The 19,963-nt window shown below is 41.7% G+C and overlaps 1 protein-coding gene and 1 long non-coding RNA gene across 3 annotated transcripts in view; one reads left to right on the forward strand and one right to left on the reverse strand.

The window, feature by feature from the left end:
- The window catches only part of TENT4B (terminal nucleotidyltransferase 4B), a 50,902-nt gene that overhangs the window by 16,276 nt on the left and 14,663 nt on the right, over nucleotides 1–19,963 (forward strand). For both annotated transcript variants that reach the window (XM_083513630.1, XM_083513629.1), the window contains exons 2-5: nucleotides 12,710–12,833; nucleotides 16,214–16,260; nucleotides 17,891–18,011; nucleotides 19,640–19,747. In XM_083513630.1, the coding sequence (XP_083369756.1) occupies nucleotides 12,710–12,833; nucleotides 16,214–16,260; nucleotides 17,891–18,011; nucleotides 19,640–19,747 (400 nt within the window). The remainder of the gene's footprint in view (nucleotides 1–12,709; nucleotides 12,834–16,213; nucleotides 16,261–17,890; nucleotides 18,012–19,639; nucleotides 19,748–19,963) is intronic.
- On the reverse strand, nucleotides 13,814–15,894 carry LOC310711710. Its single transcript, XR_014528611.1, has 2 exons — nucleotides 15,635–15,894; nucleotides 13,814–14,016 (listed from the first exon to the last, which is right to left on the reverse strand). It is a non-coding gene; the product is annotated as an uncharacterized lncRNA (long non-coding RNA).

Consider the following 19,963-nt stretch of genomic DNA (forward strand, 5'->3'; position numbering starts at 1 on the left):
TATTTCTTATATGGTTGGTAGTATGAGGCCAGTCAACAGTGGTCTTCAGAAAGAAGGGCTTTTCCTTAGCTGTGAGGAAAACCCAGTTATTGTTGGACCTGAAAGAGAGTAGTATTCTTCTGGGATACATTGTAATTGTTGTTTGAAATGTGCAACCATCTAGGTCATTTGTGCTGGCTGGTCATGCAGTCATGGATACTGAGAAATATGTGTTGATTTTAGTTTCCAGGTCCTAAATCAGGGGTAGGAAAAGGTTGGCCCTTCAGAAGTTTATGAACTTCAGTTCCCATCAGTCTCAACCCACATGACCAATCAGGGATGATGGGAGTTGTCATCCAGAAGCACTTGGGGGCACGGCGGCAGAGGTTTCCCAGCCCTATCTAAATGAAAGAAGGGGATTGCTGTCTAGGAAAAATGTGCCTAAAGTCTGATTTTATTTTTTTTAAAAAAAGATTAATTAGATGTAAATCGTTAAATCAACTACTATGCCTATGAACAAAAATACTCACCTGATTGCCTGTGGTGTAGAAATATTGCTTTCCGGTGACTATGGTTGTCCCTAGTTTCTGACTGCACTTTATGGCTGGCGGTGGTGGTGACAGCAGACAGGGAGAGAGAGGTTGAGCACTGCAAACCCTGCTCTGTTTGTCCACCTGAGCAAACACAGTAGGATATCTTGGCTGCACTTTCTCTTCTCCACTCTTGCTCCAAGCATAGATGGACACAGAAAGTCCGCTCCATGTTCATTCATAACAAGGAGGGCTATCTTCTTCCAGCCTTTGAGTCTATAACCATAAGTTTGAAAGGGTGGAAAAGCAATTGTTGTTAGCCATGAAAACAATGTAGTACAAATGGTAGCTGTTGTCCTCGGACACCCCCTTGTTTATTTAGCTAGTCCTACTGATTAATGTCAATTAATTTCATTGATTCTACTCTGAGTAGACCAAGCATTAGCTACCACCCTTTATTTTTACAAGGCAAGCTTTCTAATTTTCAAAGTAATTTATAGTCTTCATATTTGTACCTGTAGAAGTAGGACTATTGTTTCCATTTTACAGATGGCAAATGTATATCGTGGCAGAGACAGGAGTCAATCTCAGGTCTACCAGATTTAAATTTGCAATACTATCCACCCACTCATGTTTGCTTTCACTGTCCATTTGGCCTTTGACATTTTATTTCATGTTCAACTTGAAATTTGTGCCCTACGATGACCTTCAGGGCAAATTCCAATGTTGCAAAGTTTCATAACTTTACAAGTGTGTAACTGCTGTTTTTGGGGTGTGCGTATACGTACAGGGTTGCAAACTGAATGAAAAAATTGTGATCTTTTGAGAAGTTACTCATGGAGATTTTAATTGTATTCTTATATGCCCAGAGGAGAGATGAATAGCTCAAAAGTTATGCATACTACTCTCCATCATGTTTCTGCAAGTGGAAATATTTTCAAGCAATTGGCAAGGCATGGTTATAGAAACTTGGCCTTCCTATATTTGGCAGTACTCCTATCTTTGTTTATTACTAGAATTATATGGCTACTTATCAACACATGTTCCCTGGGTAGCATACGGGGCAGAGAATAAAATGCAAGATAATAATTACAAGCATCAAGAAAGATAATAAAATGCAGCATAGAGCTTTTTAAATAGCTCAGTAAAATAAAACACACTTACACAATGAGAGCCCAGAATTTGCAAGTTTAAAATGCTAGATGTTTAAAAGGCCTGGATGGCTATGAAGATCTTCACCTGCTGCCCAAGAAACAATAAAGTAGGTACTAGTAGGGTCTCTATTTGGAGGTTATTCTACAGCAAGTGTTCTACAACCAAGAAGGCCGTCTTCCTAATAGTCACTTGTATCACTTTACAGGGGCACACAGACTCCAGTTCCATCAGCCAGCATGGCTAGTGGTCAAGGACGATGAAAGTAGGAACCCAACTCCATCTGGAGGGCCTCATTTTCCCAACTCCTGCTTTAAAGTTTCAAAACACCACTTTAAATTCAGCCCAGAAACTAGTGAAGCTGATAAAACACTGGCATAATGTAATTGAAATGGCCAGCTCCAGTTAATAATCTTATGGTCCTATTTTGAACCAACTACAGTTTCTAGATAATCGTTTAAAGGCATTGCAGTAGTTGGAGATTACCAGTGTGTCTGTAACCGTGGCCAAGCTATCCCAATCCTCATATGGTCATAACTGGTGTATCAGATGAAGGTGATTAAAGTTGTTTTGAACCACATAAGCTCCTTGTGCTTCTAGTGACAATGTTTGATTCCCAAACACTCCAGAACAGCAAACACTCTGATCCTTTGTGGGGAGTGCAGCCCCTTTCAGAACAGTTTGAACACCAACAACCAAGAAACACCCACCAGCAATACCTCCTTGTCTGAACTGAATATCAGTTTAGCCCCTATCCAGTCCTTTACTGTACCTTAGCACTGCTTCTAGAAGTGATAAGTCAGTGTATGTTCCGTGAATCAAGTGTTCACCAAGATTTCTTCCCTGACCCATACAAAGTCCTGCAGTTGCATATGACAACTCGCTCCTTGGCTAAAATCTATTCCAGACGAAATGTCTTGGCAGGCAGTATGTAGCCTGTTGATAATACATTGTTTATGCCTAGTTTAGAAGGTTTCAGCAGTGCTTTGTCTTACTCATTTTTGATGATTTTTTTGCAAATTGAACATCTTTCTTAATCCTTCTCCTTTCCCAAGGAACTTGGCATAGTAAGAATGAAAAACCCAGCTGACTTATCCCGCTGGGCAACACACTGAGCTATGTAACCTTCCAGTTCTTACATTCCCAGGATGAAATTCCTAAATGACCTTGTCAATTCTTTGAAATGAAACTTGATTACAATCTGAGCTTTGGTGTAGTATTAAAAGGCTTACTAGACTGTTTCAACATCAAATATCAGTTGATCAAGATTGCCCAAACATTTCTTTAAACTCTGCTTTTAATAATAACACAGTTAAGAAACGTAGTTCAAAATAGCCAAAATAGGTTGAGTCTTGTCGCCACAACCAAATATCATGGCTTAAAAGGCCAAAATTGAGGTGCAAATCATGATTTTTTGCTTCTTTTGGCCATACAATTGCATTGATACGCAACTAGGGATGATTGCAAATTATGTGGTCATTCTCTCTCTGGTAGTTCAGTATTAGTACAGGGGAATCCCTGCTTCCACAGGGGTTCCTGGCTGCCACACGTGCCAGTGGGATGGGTGCAAATCCAGTCCATCCTGCTCTGCTGTGTTCTGCTCCCACCCTGCTCCCTTTGAGTGCTGAGCACGGCATGTGTGTCAGCAGTCATGCACATGCTGATCACACACGCAGGTGGGAAGGTGCCTGTATTACTTAGGAGGCATGGCAAGAAATATTTTAAATCCTGTTATACCAGCATCAAATGTATAGGTGACAAGCTTACTACACAGAGATGATGAAATTCATAAGCTTCAGTGGCAGGGATTTTTCCAGCTCTGTTGTTAACAATACCAGTGCTATCTAATTCTGGTGTTAAAATTGATCATTGGTGATCATATCTATACTTTTGTCAGGAGTATGTACTGCTAATAACCATTAATTATACAAGGCCAGATTTCCCCCAAAAAAACCTATTATTGAAGTTGCATGTAAAAAAGATTCATTTAAAGATACGACTATTGACTCAGTATAGAATTTATGGGGAAATCTGCTTTTAAAGTGGTGGCATTTATTTAAGCATTTCCCTTGAGTCTAGCTTTAATGAAGAAAAGATCATTCAAATGGAAATATTTTGTGAGGTAAGACGGTGAAGGTTAGAGTGTCGGACTAGGACCTGGGAAACCAGGGTTCAAATCTCCACTCAGCCAGGAAGCTCCCTGGGTGACCTTGAGCCAGTCATTGCCTCCCAGCCTAACTTCCCTCACTAGGTTGTTGTGGAGATTAAATGAGGACAGGGAGAACCATGTACACCACTTTGAAGTCATTGAAGAAAAAGGATACAAATGCAGTGAATGAATAAACAGCATGATAAGAAAAACTATGCAAATAGCTTACATAGCAACTGTTGAAAATTATGCTTTTTTTTGCTTAAGTCAGGGGTCAGCAACCCGTGGCTCCGGAGCCGCATGTGGCTCTTTTACACCTTTGCCGTGGCTCCGGGGCAGATACTAGCGAGGGGAGGAGTCGCATTGTGTGCCCTGACACACCCCACTGTTTTAAATGTCGCAATGGTTTTGCGGCTCCTGGTTTTTTTTTCTTCGGTCCAAGTGGCTCTTTTTGTCTTAAAGGTTGCAGACCCCTGGCTTAAGTCATATAAGAATTAATGCTGTAAATACTGTATTGGAATTGTCCTTCAGATCACTGATATGTTGGTTTCTCTGTTCTCCCATTGGTGAAAGTAATATTTAAAGAGCTGATTTTTGTCTGCTGAGACCAAAAAATAAAAATAAAAAATCTCTAGCTAAACTTAGTTGTGACTAAGGCCCAAACCAAATGTAATGGGCCAATCATGTTTGCATTCATGTGTGTCCGCTAGTCACACTTAAAGCGAATGTGTGTGTCTTTTCACCCCTTTCTTTATTATTTTTGTATGAAAAACAATGTGTGGGCATGGGGAGCAAAATCACACACCCCACCTGCCCTCATCTATTCAAGCAGCATTTTCACCAGCCTGACTCACTTTTCTTAATTATGCGATGGGTTGAGAGAAATGCACTTGAAACATCAGAGCAAAGTGAAATATGGTGGACTAAGCACATGGGGCTAAGCTTCATTCGCCCCTTAGTTCCATTTCATGTGGATAAGGCTTTATATACAATTTGTGCATTTCTCTGGTGGCATGCAATTTAGCCCCAAGTTCCATTGAAACCAGTGGAAAAAGTTAGTTGCCACTATCCCATTATTTTTTGTGGGACTTTTCGTTGGATTTGGCCTTTTAAGTTCAAGGTGTGTTAAAATGTGCTCCTGAGTTTGAAAGGCGTAGTACAAAAATAGAGTGCACAGCAAATTCTCAAGATGAGCTGTGAGTCTGGCTTCCTCCCAAACAGACATGAATACTGACAAATTGAATGCTGACATAGCTGTCAGTCTTGACTCTTGCATGCTTTGAGTAAGCTATCTATATTTTTTTTTAGTGTAAAACTGCTTCAGGCACTGGCGGGGAAGGGGGGTCAGAGTTTCTTGGTGTCAGTTTAGGGATCAGGCAGTTGATGCAGTGTGTAGCCAGTTGCTGTGTTAAACTTCCATGACTGGTTTTTTTAGAGCCTGAACCCAGTAACCGATAGGTGTGTTTGTATTAAACAAAAGCATTTTTTTTCTAAAAATATCACACAGGTCTTTTCACTAAAAGTAAGAGATGCTTCTTTGTGAACGACAAATCTCATGGCCTTCAGTGAGTCTTTCATGTAATGATAATAACTAGCTAAAGGCTTTGTAAGAAACTCTTACAAATTGCTCTAGAATTCATTTATATTCAGTATTCTTTAAACCCAGCATTGCCTTCAAAATGACTTGCAGGCCGCTTACTTTTCTACAGCCGTCTTTTTTGAGTTTGAAATAATACATTTATTGTGCAAACTGCACTAAAGGCATCTTGGGGAACCTTTTATGAAGTTGAAATAAATAAAAAAATTGTCCAGTAGCGGTTGGTCTCTAAGATGCTAAAGGTAAAGGGACCCTTGACCATTAGGTCCAGTCGTGGCCGACTCTGGGGTTGCGGCGCTCATCTCGCTTTATTGGCCGGTGTACAGCTTCTGGGTCATGTGGCCAGCATGACTAAGCCGCTTCTGGCGAACCAGAGCAGTGCATGGAAACGGCGTTTACCTTCCCGCTGGAGCGGTACCTATTTATCTACTTGCACTTTGACATGCTGTCAAACTGCTAGGTTGGCAGGAGCAGGGACCGAGCAACAGGAGCTCACCCGTCGCAGGGATTCGAATCGCTGACCTTCTGATCGGCAAGTTCTAGGCTCTGTGGTTTAACCCACAGCACCACCCGCATCCCCTCTAAGGTGCTACTGGACAATTTATTATTATTATTATTTATTTCGACTGTGTCAGACCAACACGGCTACCTACCTGAATCTTTTATGAAGTAATACTGAAAGTATTCTAGAACACTTGTGTTTGAACTTTTAACATCTTGGAATTATATTATTTATGTAGGTTTCTTTTTTAAAAAGGGAAACCTTAAATTATAATGAATTATTAGTGAGGTAGCAGAAATAGTTGGGGTTGGTGCAAATGACCCTACAAGCAGGGCTCCACAGCTGCTGGCTGAGCTCGGAGCTCTCAACCCTCGTTGGTTGAAACTGCTGTGCAGCCATTATAATTACTTTATTATTTATTGAATTTTTATAACGCCCTATACACGGAGGTCTCGTGGTTGCCTCCTGTCTGCTTGTCTTTCTGTTGCAGGAAAGGCAACCGGAGTCCTTGCTGATTTGGCTACTGTGCAGCTGGAGAAGCTTCCTGCCTGCCTTTCTTGAGGAAAAAGAGGAATAACAGTTGCTACCTTGGCCATTCAACCATGCAATGGTTCAACCAAGTGCTGCCCTTTCCTGCTGGGTGATTGGGGAGAGGGTTTGGTTCTACATTGCCAGTGCACTCCAGGTGCCTAACCAATGCACCATCCAAAAAGACCCCGGCCTTCTTCCCAAGCTTGGAGCTTGGGAGGGGGCTGGATATCTCCATGCACCTGTTGGGGCTGAAATTACGCAGCTCTACAGTTCAGGAGAAAAGCTGGGGGCTCACCATTCTTGCCAGACGTTTACAGCACACTTACCATGGTGAGGGAAGATGTGGAAGCACGATTGCTATGTTGTTCTTATCAAAAAGGCTCAATCCTTCTGATGAATTTTAATTTTGTTGAAATTAATCTTGAGAATTAAGACAATGTGCCACTCTTCCGTTTTCTCTACGATTCCAATCCATGCAATACTGGCGGCACTGTTCTTGTTTGAATGGGTGCCTCTGTGGCAGACATCTCTGATCAGGAAAAGGAACACAAGTAGCCATCCGTGTCAGAGATTGTTGCCTAGGACAAGCACTGCTGTCTCCATAGCCCAGCTACCCTTCATATTGAGATATATCACTGGGTTTTTTGTTTTTGTTTTAAAAAAGTAAATTAAGAGGTGGCTGACTCCAGTGTTTCAAAAACAGCAACAGTAGCGGCAGCAAAGGAAAGAACTGTTTGGTGAATTCTCCAAATTTACATAAACCTTAGTTAACATTGTTCAGTTATAATATTGCATTAATTACATTTTAAAAATACATTGTTTCACAATAAAGGTTCACTAGTTTGTGTCTGTATCTAGGAGATGTAGCAGATCTGCTGATAATGTATCTTTTTTGTTCTAGCAAGAGGTAATGCTTCCAAAATACTTGATCAACATGTTAGGATGTTTATCTTTGGTAAGTTTTAAAAGCAAGACTGAGGGAGTTTTTTTAAAACAACAACAACAACACACCAAACATTTTGATGTTCTGATTGAGGAAGTAAAACACCCTAATCCTCAAGATTCCCATCAGTCCTAGCCAGCATGACCAGTAGTCAGGAGTGAAGGGCAATGTAATCTTTGAGGCGGCCCCTGCGAGAGCATCTGCCTGGGTAGTGGTGCCTGCAACAAAAGTGAGGTGGAGGCTGAATCCAGCAACTTATCTGTAATTGATGAAGCTCATCATCATGTGTTATACAGCACTGCCTTGTGTTGAGGCAGAATACAGTGGTACCTCTGGTTGCGAACGGGATCCATTCCGGAGGCCTGTTCTCAACATGAAAAGAGCGCAACCTGCAGCGGCGCATCTGCACACACATGGGTTGCGATTCGCAGCTTCTGCGCATGCGTGTGGCGTCATTTTGCGCTTCTGCGCATGCGCGAGCAGCAAAACCTGGAAGTAACCCTTTCCAGTACTTCCGGGTCTCCGCAGGACGTAACCTAAAAGAACGTAACATGAGGTATGACTGTAGTGTCCAATAGGAAACTAGTTTGCTCCCCAAAGGAAGTTCATTTTTCCGCCTTTGTGGGTGGTGCGCAGCAACATCTGGAGAACCACAGGTTCTTCACCCCTGCTATAATCCAGCCAAGTTTGACATGTTTGGAGGAATGTATACCATGCTAAATGACTGTCAGTTTATTGTATTTTATGCTGTCTTTTTAAAATACACATGTCCCCATTATGAGCTGTGCTAGAATTAGCATTTCTGTGTTCAACTTTGGATATAAAGATATACTTTGGAAAATATAAGTGGCACCCGGTGCTAGTCCTACTTAGAGTAGACCCATTGAAATGAACAGACATGGGTAATAGGCCATCTGCATTTTGAGAAGATGACTTTCAGTCAGTAAACTTGCTGCCAGTGCAATCTCCATACTCCATGTCTATTGTGGAATAAATTATTTAAAGATAAGAACCTATCTGCCAGAATTAGGAGAGAAGCAAAATCACAAGACATGGCTTTCTACCCTAACATGCATTCTTGGGCTGAAATAAGTTTAATGAGTAGCAACTTGAACTTTAATCAGTTGGGAGAAACTGAATGCTGAAAGAATAATCTTCTTACTGCTGTTGTGTATTGACATGTTTGAAAATCATATGTTTCTGGCTATTTCAGATTAACTATTAGTGCTGCTATGCAGGATTCTTCAAGGTTTTGTTTGTTTGTTTTGTTCAAATACAGTTTGTGTTCATAGGTAGTAAAAAAACCTAAAAGTTTAAGATTAAAAAAATTCAGATTCATAGGTGTCACCATCATATTTTTAGGCACCTGCAAAATATTTAGTCCACACCTTAAGACGTTTGACTAAAGCCTACAAATTATAGAGGAGACAATTTCCCATTTGTCCCCAACCCAGTGGTTATAGCAAAAGCTAAAAATGCATTTGAAAAATACACATCCAGGCATTTTGGCCAGTTGTGAATCCTGTGTGTTTGCCAAAATTTCCTTTGTTAGCATTAACATTCAAAGCCAACCTTGTGTGTGTGGGGGGGGGGGTGAATCTTTATAGCTGAGCAGAGTGTGGCTCTCAGGCATTTTGTATGTTTCTCGGGGTACTGAAATTCAGAGAAAAATTTACTGATTTTTGACAGACACCCTAAAAAATGCTAGCTATTTCTGACCAGCACTGTTTAGCAAGGTTTCCTGAATTAAGAGTTGTACTTACTATACTTGAAAGAACCATTTATATCAGTGGCTGCTAGTTTTGTACTCAGAAGTATTAAGTGGAAGTTGAAAAGAGAAGGGGGGGGGACTTGATGGAAACTGGTAATTGGATCTCCATTCCTCCATGTATCAATCCAAGTATTTATGACTGAACTAGGATATAGTTGTTTGTCTTACAGATTGTGGGTTCTGAATGTTGAAGGACGACAGAAGACCCAACTGACTTGTCATAGATGGTCACTTTAGGGCTTCCTTGGAGAGAGGAAGACTTACTCTATTGTTGGGAACACACTTCTACACTCTTCTTCTGATGTTGTTAGTAGAAATAGGTTTTAACACTTTGTGGTTGGTTTTCACCGTAAAGGCTTGCTGAAATCCATAATAACTCTTGTTTGGAATATGGGGTTGCATTTGATGCCCTATTGTCTTTTGAAACATGAAGATGATTGAACTACTTTAACTTAGGAAAGCGTTAATTATCTAACCAGCTTTAGTGAGTTTAAAAAAGTAGTTAAATCCAGGTTGTCTACCCCAGACTAGAGCAATGAAATTTACAGTTTGGGGGAACATAAGACATATATTACAGCAGTTCTTAAAGAGGTAATCTTTTGTAAGTATCAAAACTCACATTGAACTGCTTTAATATTGACAAATGTCCCCCAAACTGCAGATTTCATTGCTCTAAGCAAGGAGCAGACAACCTGGTGCCCTCCAAATGTGCTGGACTACAACTTCCATTATGCTGGACCATTGAAGCTGGCTGTGGCTGATGGGAGTTGGAGTCGAGAGCATCTGCAAAGGCTGCCTACCCCTGCTCTAATCTGTGCACGGCTGCTGCTATTTGGAAATTTAGAAAACTTGTTCATTGGGTTAGTGTTACGTGTGAAGAAGTTACAAATAAAACTATCATGGTAAAATAGGCCTGAGTCAATTGAATTTTATTGATGTTCAGTTATATTATTTATTATATCGTTATATTTGTTTCCTCTCATTTTTATGAGTAGATCGTTGCAGCTTCACAACTTACCTGTGAAAGTAGATGAGCCTGAGAGAGAGCAACTTGGTCACCTTTTAAAATTATCCCTCTGCTGCTAGAATTAGACCTGAAATGAGTCTCTAATACAAGGCTTTTTGGAGTTGGGATGGGATATTTTTGGCATGGGGGTCACAGCTGGAGGGGGAAATGGTTAGCCCTCACCTTCCCAGCTGTGACCCGCCCCCCAAGTCCCCCATGCTTCAGTCAGCCTTGAAAAAAGCCTTGCATTGACTGCAATATAGGGTGGAGGAGTAGGGTGAAGTGGGGAGCCTGGGCCCATGCTTAGTGCAGATGCTTAGTTGGCAACTCAAAAACTTAGCAATTGGAGCACCTTTAATAAAACAATTGCTCAAGTAAACTCTAAACGTTTTGGGGTTTTTTTGGCTTAGTTCCATATCTTGATAATTCCCATTGTTTGTGTATCATGGTGACTTGGAACATTTTTAAAAAATAGAATACTTGTCGTATAAGCTTCTCTTTTTATTTGCATTTTTTCTTGATTCTGAAACTTTTGGAAAGCTTCGCATGTTTTCACTTATGGTGAAGTGGACCACATAGCGAAAAGGAAGAAAATTTGTTTTCTGAACAATGTGATATGTAACCTGTGCGCTTTTTAAAATTAACTCGGGAAAAGAACTCCTAGAAGAACATTGTAGACATTCCATAAATATAGCTAGTTAACTCAAGAGAAGTCTGCTTTTTCATCAAAAGGAAGCAGTTAGATGCACTAGTTCTTGCTTGAGAAAGGGAGAACTGTGGGTTCTTGTGGAGTAGACAAAAAGCAACCAACACTAACTTGGCCAGAATTTTTTGCATTCTGTATCCTGTGGCTACAGCATCTCTGGATGTGTGTGTGTGTGTGGCTAACCATTTATATTTATCCCACAGCCTGATGTGGGTGACTTCCATGCTCTTTACGCTCAACTTCTCCATAATTTTTAATGCTGATAATCGGGTATAGACTAAACCAGGGATGGGAAACCTCTTACTCTCCAAATGTTGGATTCCAGCTCCCATTAGCCCCAGCTTGTATAGCCAATGGCCAGGTAGGATGGAGCTGTGGTCCAGCAAACATTTTGAGGGTTCATCTGATGTTACACTGGCACAAAATTTAGAGTAGGTCCCATTCCCTCTCCTTCAATCCTTTCATCACACCCTTTCCAGGGAAGTGTTCCTGCAGACATGCAATAGGCGTAAAAGCTGGCATATATTTATTTAATTTATTTCCAAACTACAGTTACCTGGAACATAGCCAAGCTTTGAGTTACTGCTCAGAAATGTGATGTAAAAAATGGCTATTCACCTGTTGTCGATAGCAGAGCATTCCTTATAGGGATGACACTTCTTACTGGAAGAATCAAGCAGGGTCCTCAAAAGCCATTTGCCGAAGAAATGGCTGCCTTGGTCTGAACAGTCATAAAGGTTGGATAGTTGGTATAGGGTTCCCTGTATACTCTGAAACTCTCTGCCCATTGATACCTGGGGTGACACCTTTGCTGCATTATTCGAATCCCCACGACGGGGTGAGCTCCCATTGCTCAGTCCCTGCTCCTGCCAACCTAGCAGTTCGAAAGCACGTCAAAGTGCAAGTAGATAAATAGGTACCGCTCCGGCAGGAAGGTAAACGGCGTTTCCGTGTGCTGCTCTGGTTTGCCAGAAGCGGCTTAGTCATGCTGGCCACATGACCCGGAAGCTGTATGCTGGCTCCCTTGGCCAATAAAGCAAGATGAGCGCCGCAACCCCAGAGTTGGCTATGACTGGACCTAATGGTCAGGGGTCCCTTTACCTTTACCTTTAAAAGATTTTACTTTGGGGGGGGAGTAGCTTGTTTTTACCATTTTTATTTTTAATGTGTGCTTTGCTTTATGTAAACTGCTTAGATGTTTTGATGGTTTAGTGGCACGCAAATCTGGTTAAATAAACAAACAGAAGGAAGTCGTGTTGAAATCTGTGAGACCAAAGACACAACTACACTTACCCAGCAAAGATAGGTTTCCAAGTGTGGATGTCTGGATAAGGGGCAGTTGTGGGTTACCTGTTAACCCCAGGATTGCCTCCTTTCAACCCACACCTCCTGCACGGCCTGCTTTTTATCTCAGAGCTTGAAAAAAATAAGATGAACATTGTCCAGTGGAAGCAGTTGCAGAGATGAATCTTAGGGTGACAGAAGTATTAAAAGAGCCCCTCCTGCCTGCTAGTATCCTGCCTGCCAGTATATCTCTGCAAATACTTCGCCTCAGCAGAGCATTTTGAGGCAAACACTAGTTTGTACATTTCCTTTTCACTTTATGAGTTGTAGGTCTGCTCTTATAAGTGATTTTAAATTGGTTGAGACTGTTATCCTTACCAGACTTGGGCTGTAATCCAAAGCACATGTAATGTGGATGCAAGTCCCATTGAACACAGTTGGACTTACTTTCAAGTATGCATGTACAGGATTGGTGTTAAAGATTACAACTGAGACACTCTTCTTATTTTAGTCATATTACTGTGTAATTAGTCTAACTCATCTCTCTCTTCTCTTTCAGTCTTCATGAAGAAATCATTGATTTCTACAAGTACATGTCACCCAGACCTGAAGAAGAAAGAATGCGAATGGAGGTGGTGAATAGGATAGAAAACGTTATAAAGGGTCTATGGCCCAATGCTGATGTAAGGTTAACAAAATTCTGTTGTACTTTACTATTTTAAATATTTCTATGTCTGCTTGATGATTGGGGTGTTCCTCCCCCCAAAAAAACAATCCACAATTCCACAACTAGAAAATGTAAGCCCTAGAATGAAAAATATGTAAATGAGGCAAATATGAACAATTTCAACCTCAGTTGATATTAAGGTTATGATTTGTTGTGCACTTATTCTCAGACTCAGTGTGTTAGGAGCATATTAGAAGAAAGAACAAATTCCTGTACTGAATGGAATATCACTGGAGATTGGAAGCTCCAGCAGCCAAAGTTTAGCAGCAAGACTGATGCCTGGTGTTTTTGTGTACTAGGGGTTGTGGGTCCGCCAATCACCCCTTACATTCCATTTCACCACTTGCATGCAGCAGTTGCCTTAAAGGCAACTGCGTAGAAGGAAAGGGAGCAAAGGTAAAGAGAAGAGAGATAGATATGCCCCCAAATAATTGTAAAACAAACAAGCTGCTGAATTTTGGCTATGATGAGCTTTGGGTTTTATTCTGTAGCTGCATATATTCTGTGACTTAAGTGATTTGCAAAAGAGTAACATGTAAGCAAAACTTGGGGGACTGTTAATATGTCCTTTACATAAGGTAATGAAAGCATGCTCTGAAAGCTGGTTGAGAAATTCATTTAGTTGCTTACTGGCTTAACAGACAAGCCATCTTCGCTGGCAGGAAGAACACCTGGACAAAACCTGCCTGCCCCTTCCCTCTACTCATTCCTAAATCCATACTTTTCCTGTTAACTTGATCCAGTCATACTTGCCGTCCACATCTGGATTGAAATGAAAACACTGCAGTCTTATATTCCATAGAAATATTTCCTGTGGCTGCACAATTCATAGAAAGCTCTTGAACCCTGCCTCCTTTTTAGGGAAGAGGATTTCTTTCTTTCTTTCAGGAGTTTGCGTACACTCGGTGTGTTCAAGAAAAAAGATAAAACAGGATCGATGGCATTAAGCAAGCATTTATTAAAACTATGCCTTTATTTATAGAAGCCAGCAATTGTGTCATTTGCTCTATTGCTCCAGGGAATGTGCTTAGACGGAAACATTCCTAGTAAGTGAGAACTGTTCTTGGCATCAGCCGGGCTCCACCATAAGAGTGGCTGAGAGAGGCTTTAATTATCCAGGGGTTGGGACGACAGCACAGCTGACATGAAGAGGAAACATGTTAGATTGGTTTTGAAAAAGAAAGTAAACCTTGTTAAAAAGAACAAACAGTACACCATTGCATTTTAAAACTCTAAATCGTCCTTAGCATGATGCCATGCAGTTTCCTGCATAGGAAGCCTGGCGCATGCTTACAAACACTGTTATTAAATGTGGGGTGGCTAGGAGGGTGTGCACATGCCAAGAATCTTTCGGCACCTATCACAGTGACTCTGCCATGTCCACCAAGGAGCCTTGGATCAGGAGCGCAGCTAGAGTTATGCCTGGATTTGCATCACAGAGTCCTCATAACTTAAAGGGATTTCTAATCTCTGCACACTAGTATTTACACTAAGTCCAGGATCAGTCTTATCACTGATCATTTCTATATAGCTGGTTCCATTGAAAGAGAGTTTCGATTATAAGGTGGCCCAGGGTCCTCAAAGCTGAGCAGAATTAGCTCTCTCAGATAAAACCTTGTGTTGTTTTGACCACATTGACTTCACATTGTGTATTGCGTAATTACGATAAGAGTGTGTGAAAGTTCAGTACAGAAAAACCTGCTGGGTGAAAGAGTTTGGCCTCTGAAAACTGACTGGAGGAGCCATAGCTCAGTGGTTCAGGTCATGTTTTGCATGGAGGAGGCCTGTAGTTCAGTCCTTGATGCCTCCAGTAGCAAGAATCTGGTAGAAGGTAAAATATTTCTCATTGCCTAAAATCCAAGAGAGCCACTGCCAATCAGAATAGACAATCTGGGGGAGTTGTGCAAGATGGATGGATCCTGACTTGCTTTGTCTGTTTCAGTAGAAGGAAGCTTCATAAGTTGATTTGGCAAATGCTGTGCTCCTTCTTAAAAACAAAGGTTGAATATGCTTTACAAATCCTGCAGGAAAGGGGTGGGACATACGATTGGCTATTTGGATCCCGAAAACCACTGGGTTCAAAATAATCCTGGAGGTTACTTCAGCTTCTGCAGAAAACTTGTGTGCTGCTGCGGCCTTTCCCAAAGTGCACGTCTTGTCGATCTAAATTGTAGTTTGGAGAACCTGCAGTTATTGTGATTTGTTTGTGCTGGAGCTGTTTTCACACTGTGTGTGTGTGTGTGTGTGGTGACTGTGTTTTCTCTGTTCTGCACAGCTCAGCATGATGATGACACAAAATGTCTAGCTAGCCAATCTGTTTGAAGAGAGCTTCTAAATTATGGCATGTGAAGGATATAATTGAAATTCAGAATTTTCTTACAAATAGATGGCAGTAGGTACATTGTAGAAGGCTGGCATAACCTGATCAGACTATTTGCCTACCTCAGTTTTGTCAATTGTAGGTGGCACCAGGTGCCAGCTCTCAGGCACCTGATATTTTTATTTAATTGAACCTGGAACCTCCTTCGTGCAAAGCAGGTGCTCTCACTGAGCTTTGGCTTCTTCCCATTTGTCCAGTCTGGGGGGAATGGATAAAGCTATACTCATCTCATTTTCCAAGTGTGGTTGAGAGCTGACTTTTTCTTAATATGGGCCCCATCTATGCTATCTAAAGCAGTATCATACCAGTTTAAACCAAATAATCCTAGGAAATGTAGTTTGATAAGGGCACTGAGAAGTGTTAGGTGACACTTTCACCTTCCAAAAGTCCCAGTTCTCAGAGTGATTTAACAACCAGTGACTCTTCCCAAGGAACTTGAGGGAATTGGAGCGCTAACAGCTCGTGGCACCTTTACCCAACCACAGTTCCAAGGATTGTGAGGCAAGCAATGACTGCTTAAAGTGGTATGACGTTGCTTTAAATGTATAGTGCAGATGGGGCCATAAACAGAAACTAGGTTTTGAGTTGTAAAGGCATCAATAGGAGCAGTTTATTTCCCCCTCCACTTTCAATTATTTTTGTAAGGGTTTGTAAGTTTTAAAAATTGAGTATAGTGTCACTGTTCTCAATCATTACCATTCAAGTGGTATTTGGAATATAACAGTTATCTAGTTTTGAAATAATTTTGTTAAAGTGCCTACTTAATAACATGACTTTTTAGAATTAGAAATTAGCTGCTATGGTGTTGAATATCCAGAGTTCAAACACATGTCCTATATTATTCTTCAAGCCTTTCCAAAGTCTGCCAGTTGAGGGCAGCCACATTCAATGTTAATATTTTCTCCATATGTTTTTGGTGAAGGATTTTAACTTCCTACTTTCATGCTTTTTTCCAGGTACAGATATTTGGAAGTTTTAAGACTGGTTTATATTTACCTACTAGGTTAGTAGTCTTTAATTGCCCCTTATTCTTACACTGAATATCACATTTTTCCTTCCCTGCTTATATTTAACTTGTAAGTCATACTGAAATTGCATAACAGCTGTTTTGATGTTATGGAGATGAAAAGTTATATAATTTCACCGGAAAGCAAATTTGAAGTTCAAGGGAGTCAAAGTCGCTGTCAACATCACTTTCCCTTTCCTGACCTGGCTGTTGACAGAAGATAGTCCTGCACATTTATAAATTATTGTTTCTAATTATGTATATCCAACCTTTACCAGCGGAAATCTGGCCAATGTGACTTGCAAGTACAGTCAGAATACAATAATAAAACCGCAGTAAGATTTATTGAAGCTCATCAGAATCCAGGAGAAGAGAGTCTAGCTGGGTCAGACACTTGGTTTATCTTTTGTCTAGTTCCCTCAATCTCCTGTTTGTTTCAGCAAGACATTTTGTGATCCTGTGGAGAGGAGAAGGGACAGTCTACTTGGAGTAGGCATTGGTTGGTATATTTGCATGCCTCCCTTACTGTCTCTCACTCCTTTCCACAGGGCAGCTTGTGTCAGGCAATGCCCTGAGTAGATACTTCAGAGACAGCTGCTTGAACTGTCATTTAGTATTTGACCTAGATGATGCTGTGCAATAAAATACCTACCTGCTTACCTACCTGGCCACCTACTGTGTTCTAACACCGGGCTGGTGATGCATTTAAGCTGGAGGATTAACTGATTTATAGATGCTTCTAACCCACATTTCAATCGTAAAACTCCTTGGGGCGGTTTAAAGTTAAAAATCACAATAATAATAAATTCCAAAAACAAACAATGACAGCGGTGTCAGAAAAGAATAAACACAGAGTAGAAGTAGCAAAATGAAACCATTAAAAGCCATGGGTGTGAGTTAAAAGCTCAGGTAGGTAGGATGTACTCAGCCTGGTATTTTAATGGTAACAGTGAAGGCTCCAAGCAAAGCTCCCGTGGAGGGAATTCCAAAGATGGGAAGCTGCCATAGAAAGGGCCCTTTCCTGCAGTTGATACTCGCTTTATATCTGAAGACAAGGGAATTTGGAGAATGACCCCAGAAGGTTCACTTGGGTAATGATGGTATTTCAGGTACTTGCTCCCAGATTCTGTAAGATGGCACAGGGGGTGGGTCATCCTGTGCCTTTGCTGTGGTTATGATTTTGTACATTCCCTTCGCATTTAGTTATATCGCCTCTGTGGCTGTGGTTCAGGGAGTCATAGTGTGTTTCCCGCCCCACCCTATCTTGGATCCTGCAGCTGAGAAACACTCTGTTCCTACAAATTTCACCGTAACCTGTGAGCTGGGAGATATTTGCCTGAGAGACTTGGGGACTTCAGAGCCATAAGCCACCAAACTGCCAGGGATATTAGTTTGTATATTAGGAGGTGGCCATAGAGTGCTGTTTCTTGAACTCTCACTGCCAAGAAAAGGGCTTTGAGTCACATTCTGTTCACTTCAGAAATACATGGCATGAACAGGATTTTAGATCCCTGCCCTAGAAAAGCTTTGTGTCAAATTTAATCACAGTTTTGTGATTAAAAAGAAAGGTCTTTCTGAATTTACTTCATAGAGAATCGTCTATTAATTTGCTGCCTCTTAATTTCAGTGATATAGACTTAGTTGTGTTTGGGAAATGGGAGACGCTGCCGCTTTGGACCCTGGAAGAGGCTCTCAGGAAACACAACGTGGCAGATGAAGGTTCAGTAAAGGTTTTGGACAAAGCAACTGTAAGTTCTCTCTCTCTCTCTCTCTCTCTCTCTCTCTCTCTCTCTCTCTGCTTTACTAAAATTGGGTATTCTTTAACAAATAGAAAAATAAAAAAGAAATATACCAAAGGAACTTTGTACTGTACAGCTGCCCTTAATCTCTGAAAGTTGCAAGCCGTATCAGTAAATTATTGTTGATTGCTGTTGCTTTTTAAATTCTCTGTATCTGTTAGAAGTGGGTCCTCACACATGCAAATAAGGCCAGAAGATTGAGGAAGGGGCAATAGAGTAAGAATGGGCTTGGTAAGGAAGGTTCTCATCCTCAGCAAAACAACTATGGGGGAGGCTGAAGAACACAAACCATGAATCTTTTTTTGTGGGCACACAGTTACTGCAAATGTTGCCAGTGGGACAATTTGCAGCATCCTTTTAAAAGAAACCTTCCTTGCTTTATTGCTGTTCTTGCGCCAGAATCCAGAGAACCACACAACTGGTTGTGCATGCCCAAAGGAGCTTTGGGTTTGCATTTCCCAACAAACACATCATTCTGCACAGCAAAAGGACTGCCAAAACCAGTTTGGGAACACCGCATTGGGGGTTGTTGTCATTGGTGGTCTGCAGTTCAAAGAAAAGTCTGGTTTCAAAGGGCATCCTCAAGCCTCCGGTCACAAGTGTTGTTGCATTTTGGTCTCAGTAAACAGCCAAATAATCTAGACTAATTTAGAGACGAATTTCAAATCCTTGATGCACCGTATTTTTCACCCCATAGGACGCACTGGCCCATAAGGCGCACCTAGTTTTTTGGGGGGGGAATTATTCCCCCCCCCCCAGGCGCGGGGCTGGGGTGGGGGAAGCCTGAGCTTCCCCCAGCCCCAGCCCCCACAACAGGCACCTCTCCGCAAGCCGTGGGAGCCCAGCGCCGGGCTCCCATGGCTTGTGGAGAACTGCGCGAAGCTTGAAGCCTGGGCGGCTGAGCTCAGCGTGCCCAGGCTTCGGCATGCAGGCAACTCTCCGCAAGCTGTGGGAGCCCAGCGCCGGGCTCCCACCGCTTGCGGAGAACTGCGCGAAGCCTGGAGAGCGAAAGGGGTCGGTGCGCACCGACCCCTCTCGCTCTCCAGGCTTCAGCGAAAGCCTGCATTCGCCCCATAGGACACACACACATTTTCCCTTCATTTTTGGAGGGGGGAAAATTGTGTCCTATAGGGCGAAAAATACGGTACTTTAGCGCTATGAATTTGAGTCTAGTTGCTATTGCTTTTTTCAATGATATTTCCTCGAATCCTTACATGTGAATTCAGCTCCTGATGATAAAGCCACATTTTCTTTCTGAAGTAACATGAGAAGCACCTCTGGGATGTGAATGGCTTGCTTCTTATGTCAGGCCTTATGTGAAGAATAGCTTTATTCTGTGGCCTCCTATCTCCCCCTGCTGCCTGTTCATGACTGAAAAGCAACTGCTTTGTGATTGGAGTACTATTGCATCCCCCCATGGTTGTATAAAGGACCTCTTGTATGTAGCAAAAGGCTGAGCTCTGTGAAGATTGTTTTGTTTTAATTTTAAGTGTGTGCTGTCCTTGTCTAACACTAAGCGTATAGGAGAAAGAGAGTTCACTCTTTGAGATAAACGTGTTGTTTTGCTTTTTCCTCAGGTCCCTATAATTAAACTGACTGATTCCTTCACTGAAGTAAAGGTTGATATCAGTTTTAATGTACAGAATGGGGTAAAAGCTGCTCTTCTCATCAGAGATTTTATCAAGGTTAGTTGATACATGGAAACATGGGCTGGATCTAGACACATCAAAGAAGCGTTTCAGTAAAACGCGCTGCAAACTTTGTATGAGAAATTGGGTGAGCAAAATCAGAACTCCACAGCGCCTTCTGGTGTCAGTGTTAGAATGGATAAACAACGCGTATAAAGTGCTTTTTCTTTGCCAGTGTAGCTGAGGCCACGGCTAAGCTTCAAGAGGTGTAGG

Source organism: Podarcis liolepis (assembly GCF_965112155.1).
Source record: "Podarcis liolepis genome assembly, chromosome: 7".
Lineage (NCBI taxonomy): Eukaryota > Metazoa > Chordata > Lepidosauria > Squamata > Lacertidae > Podarcis > Podarcis liolepis.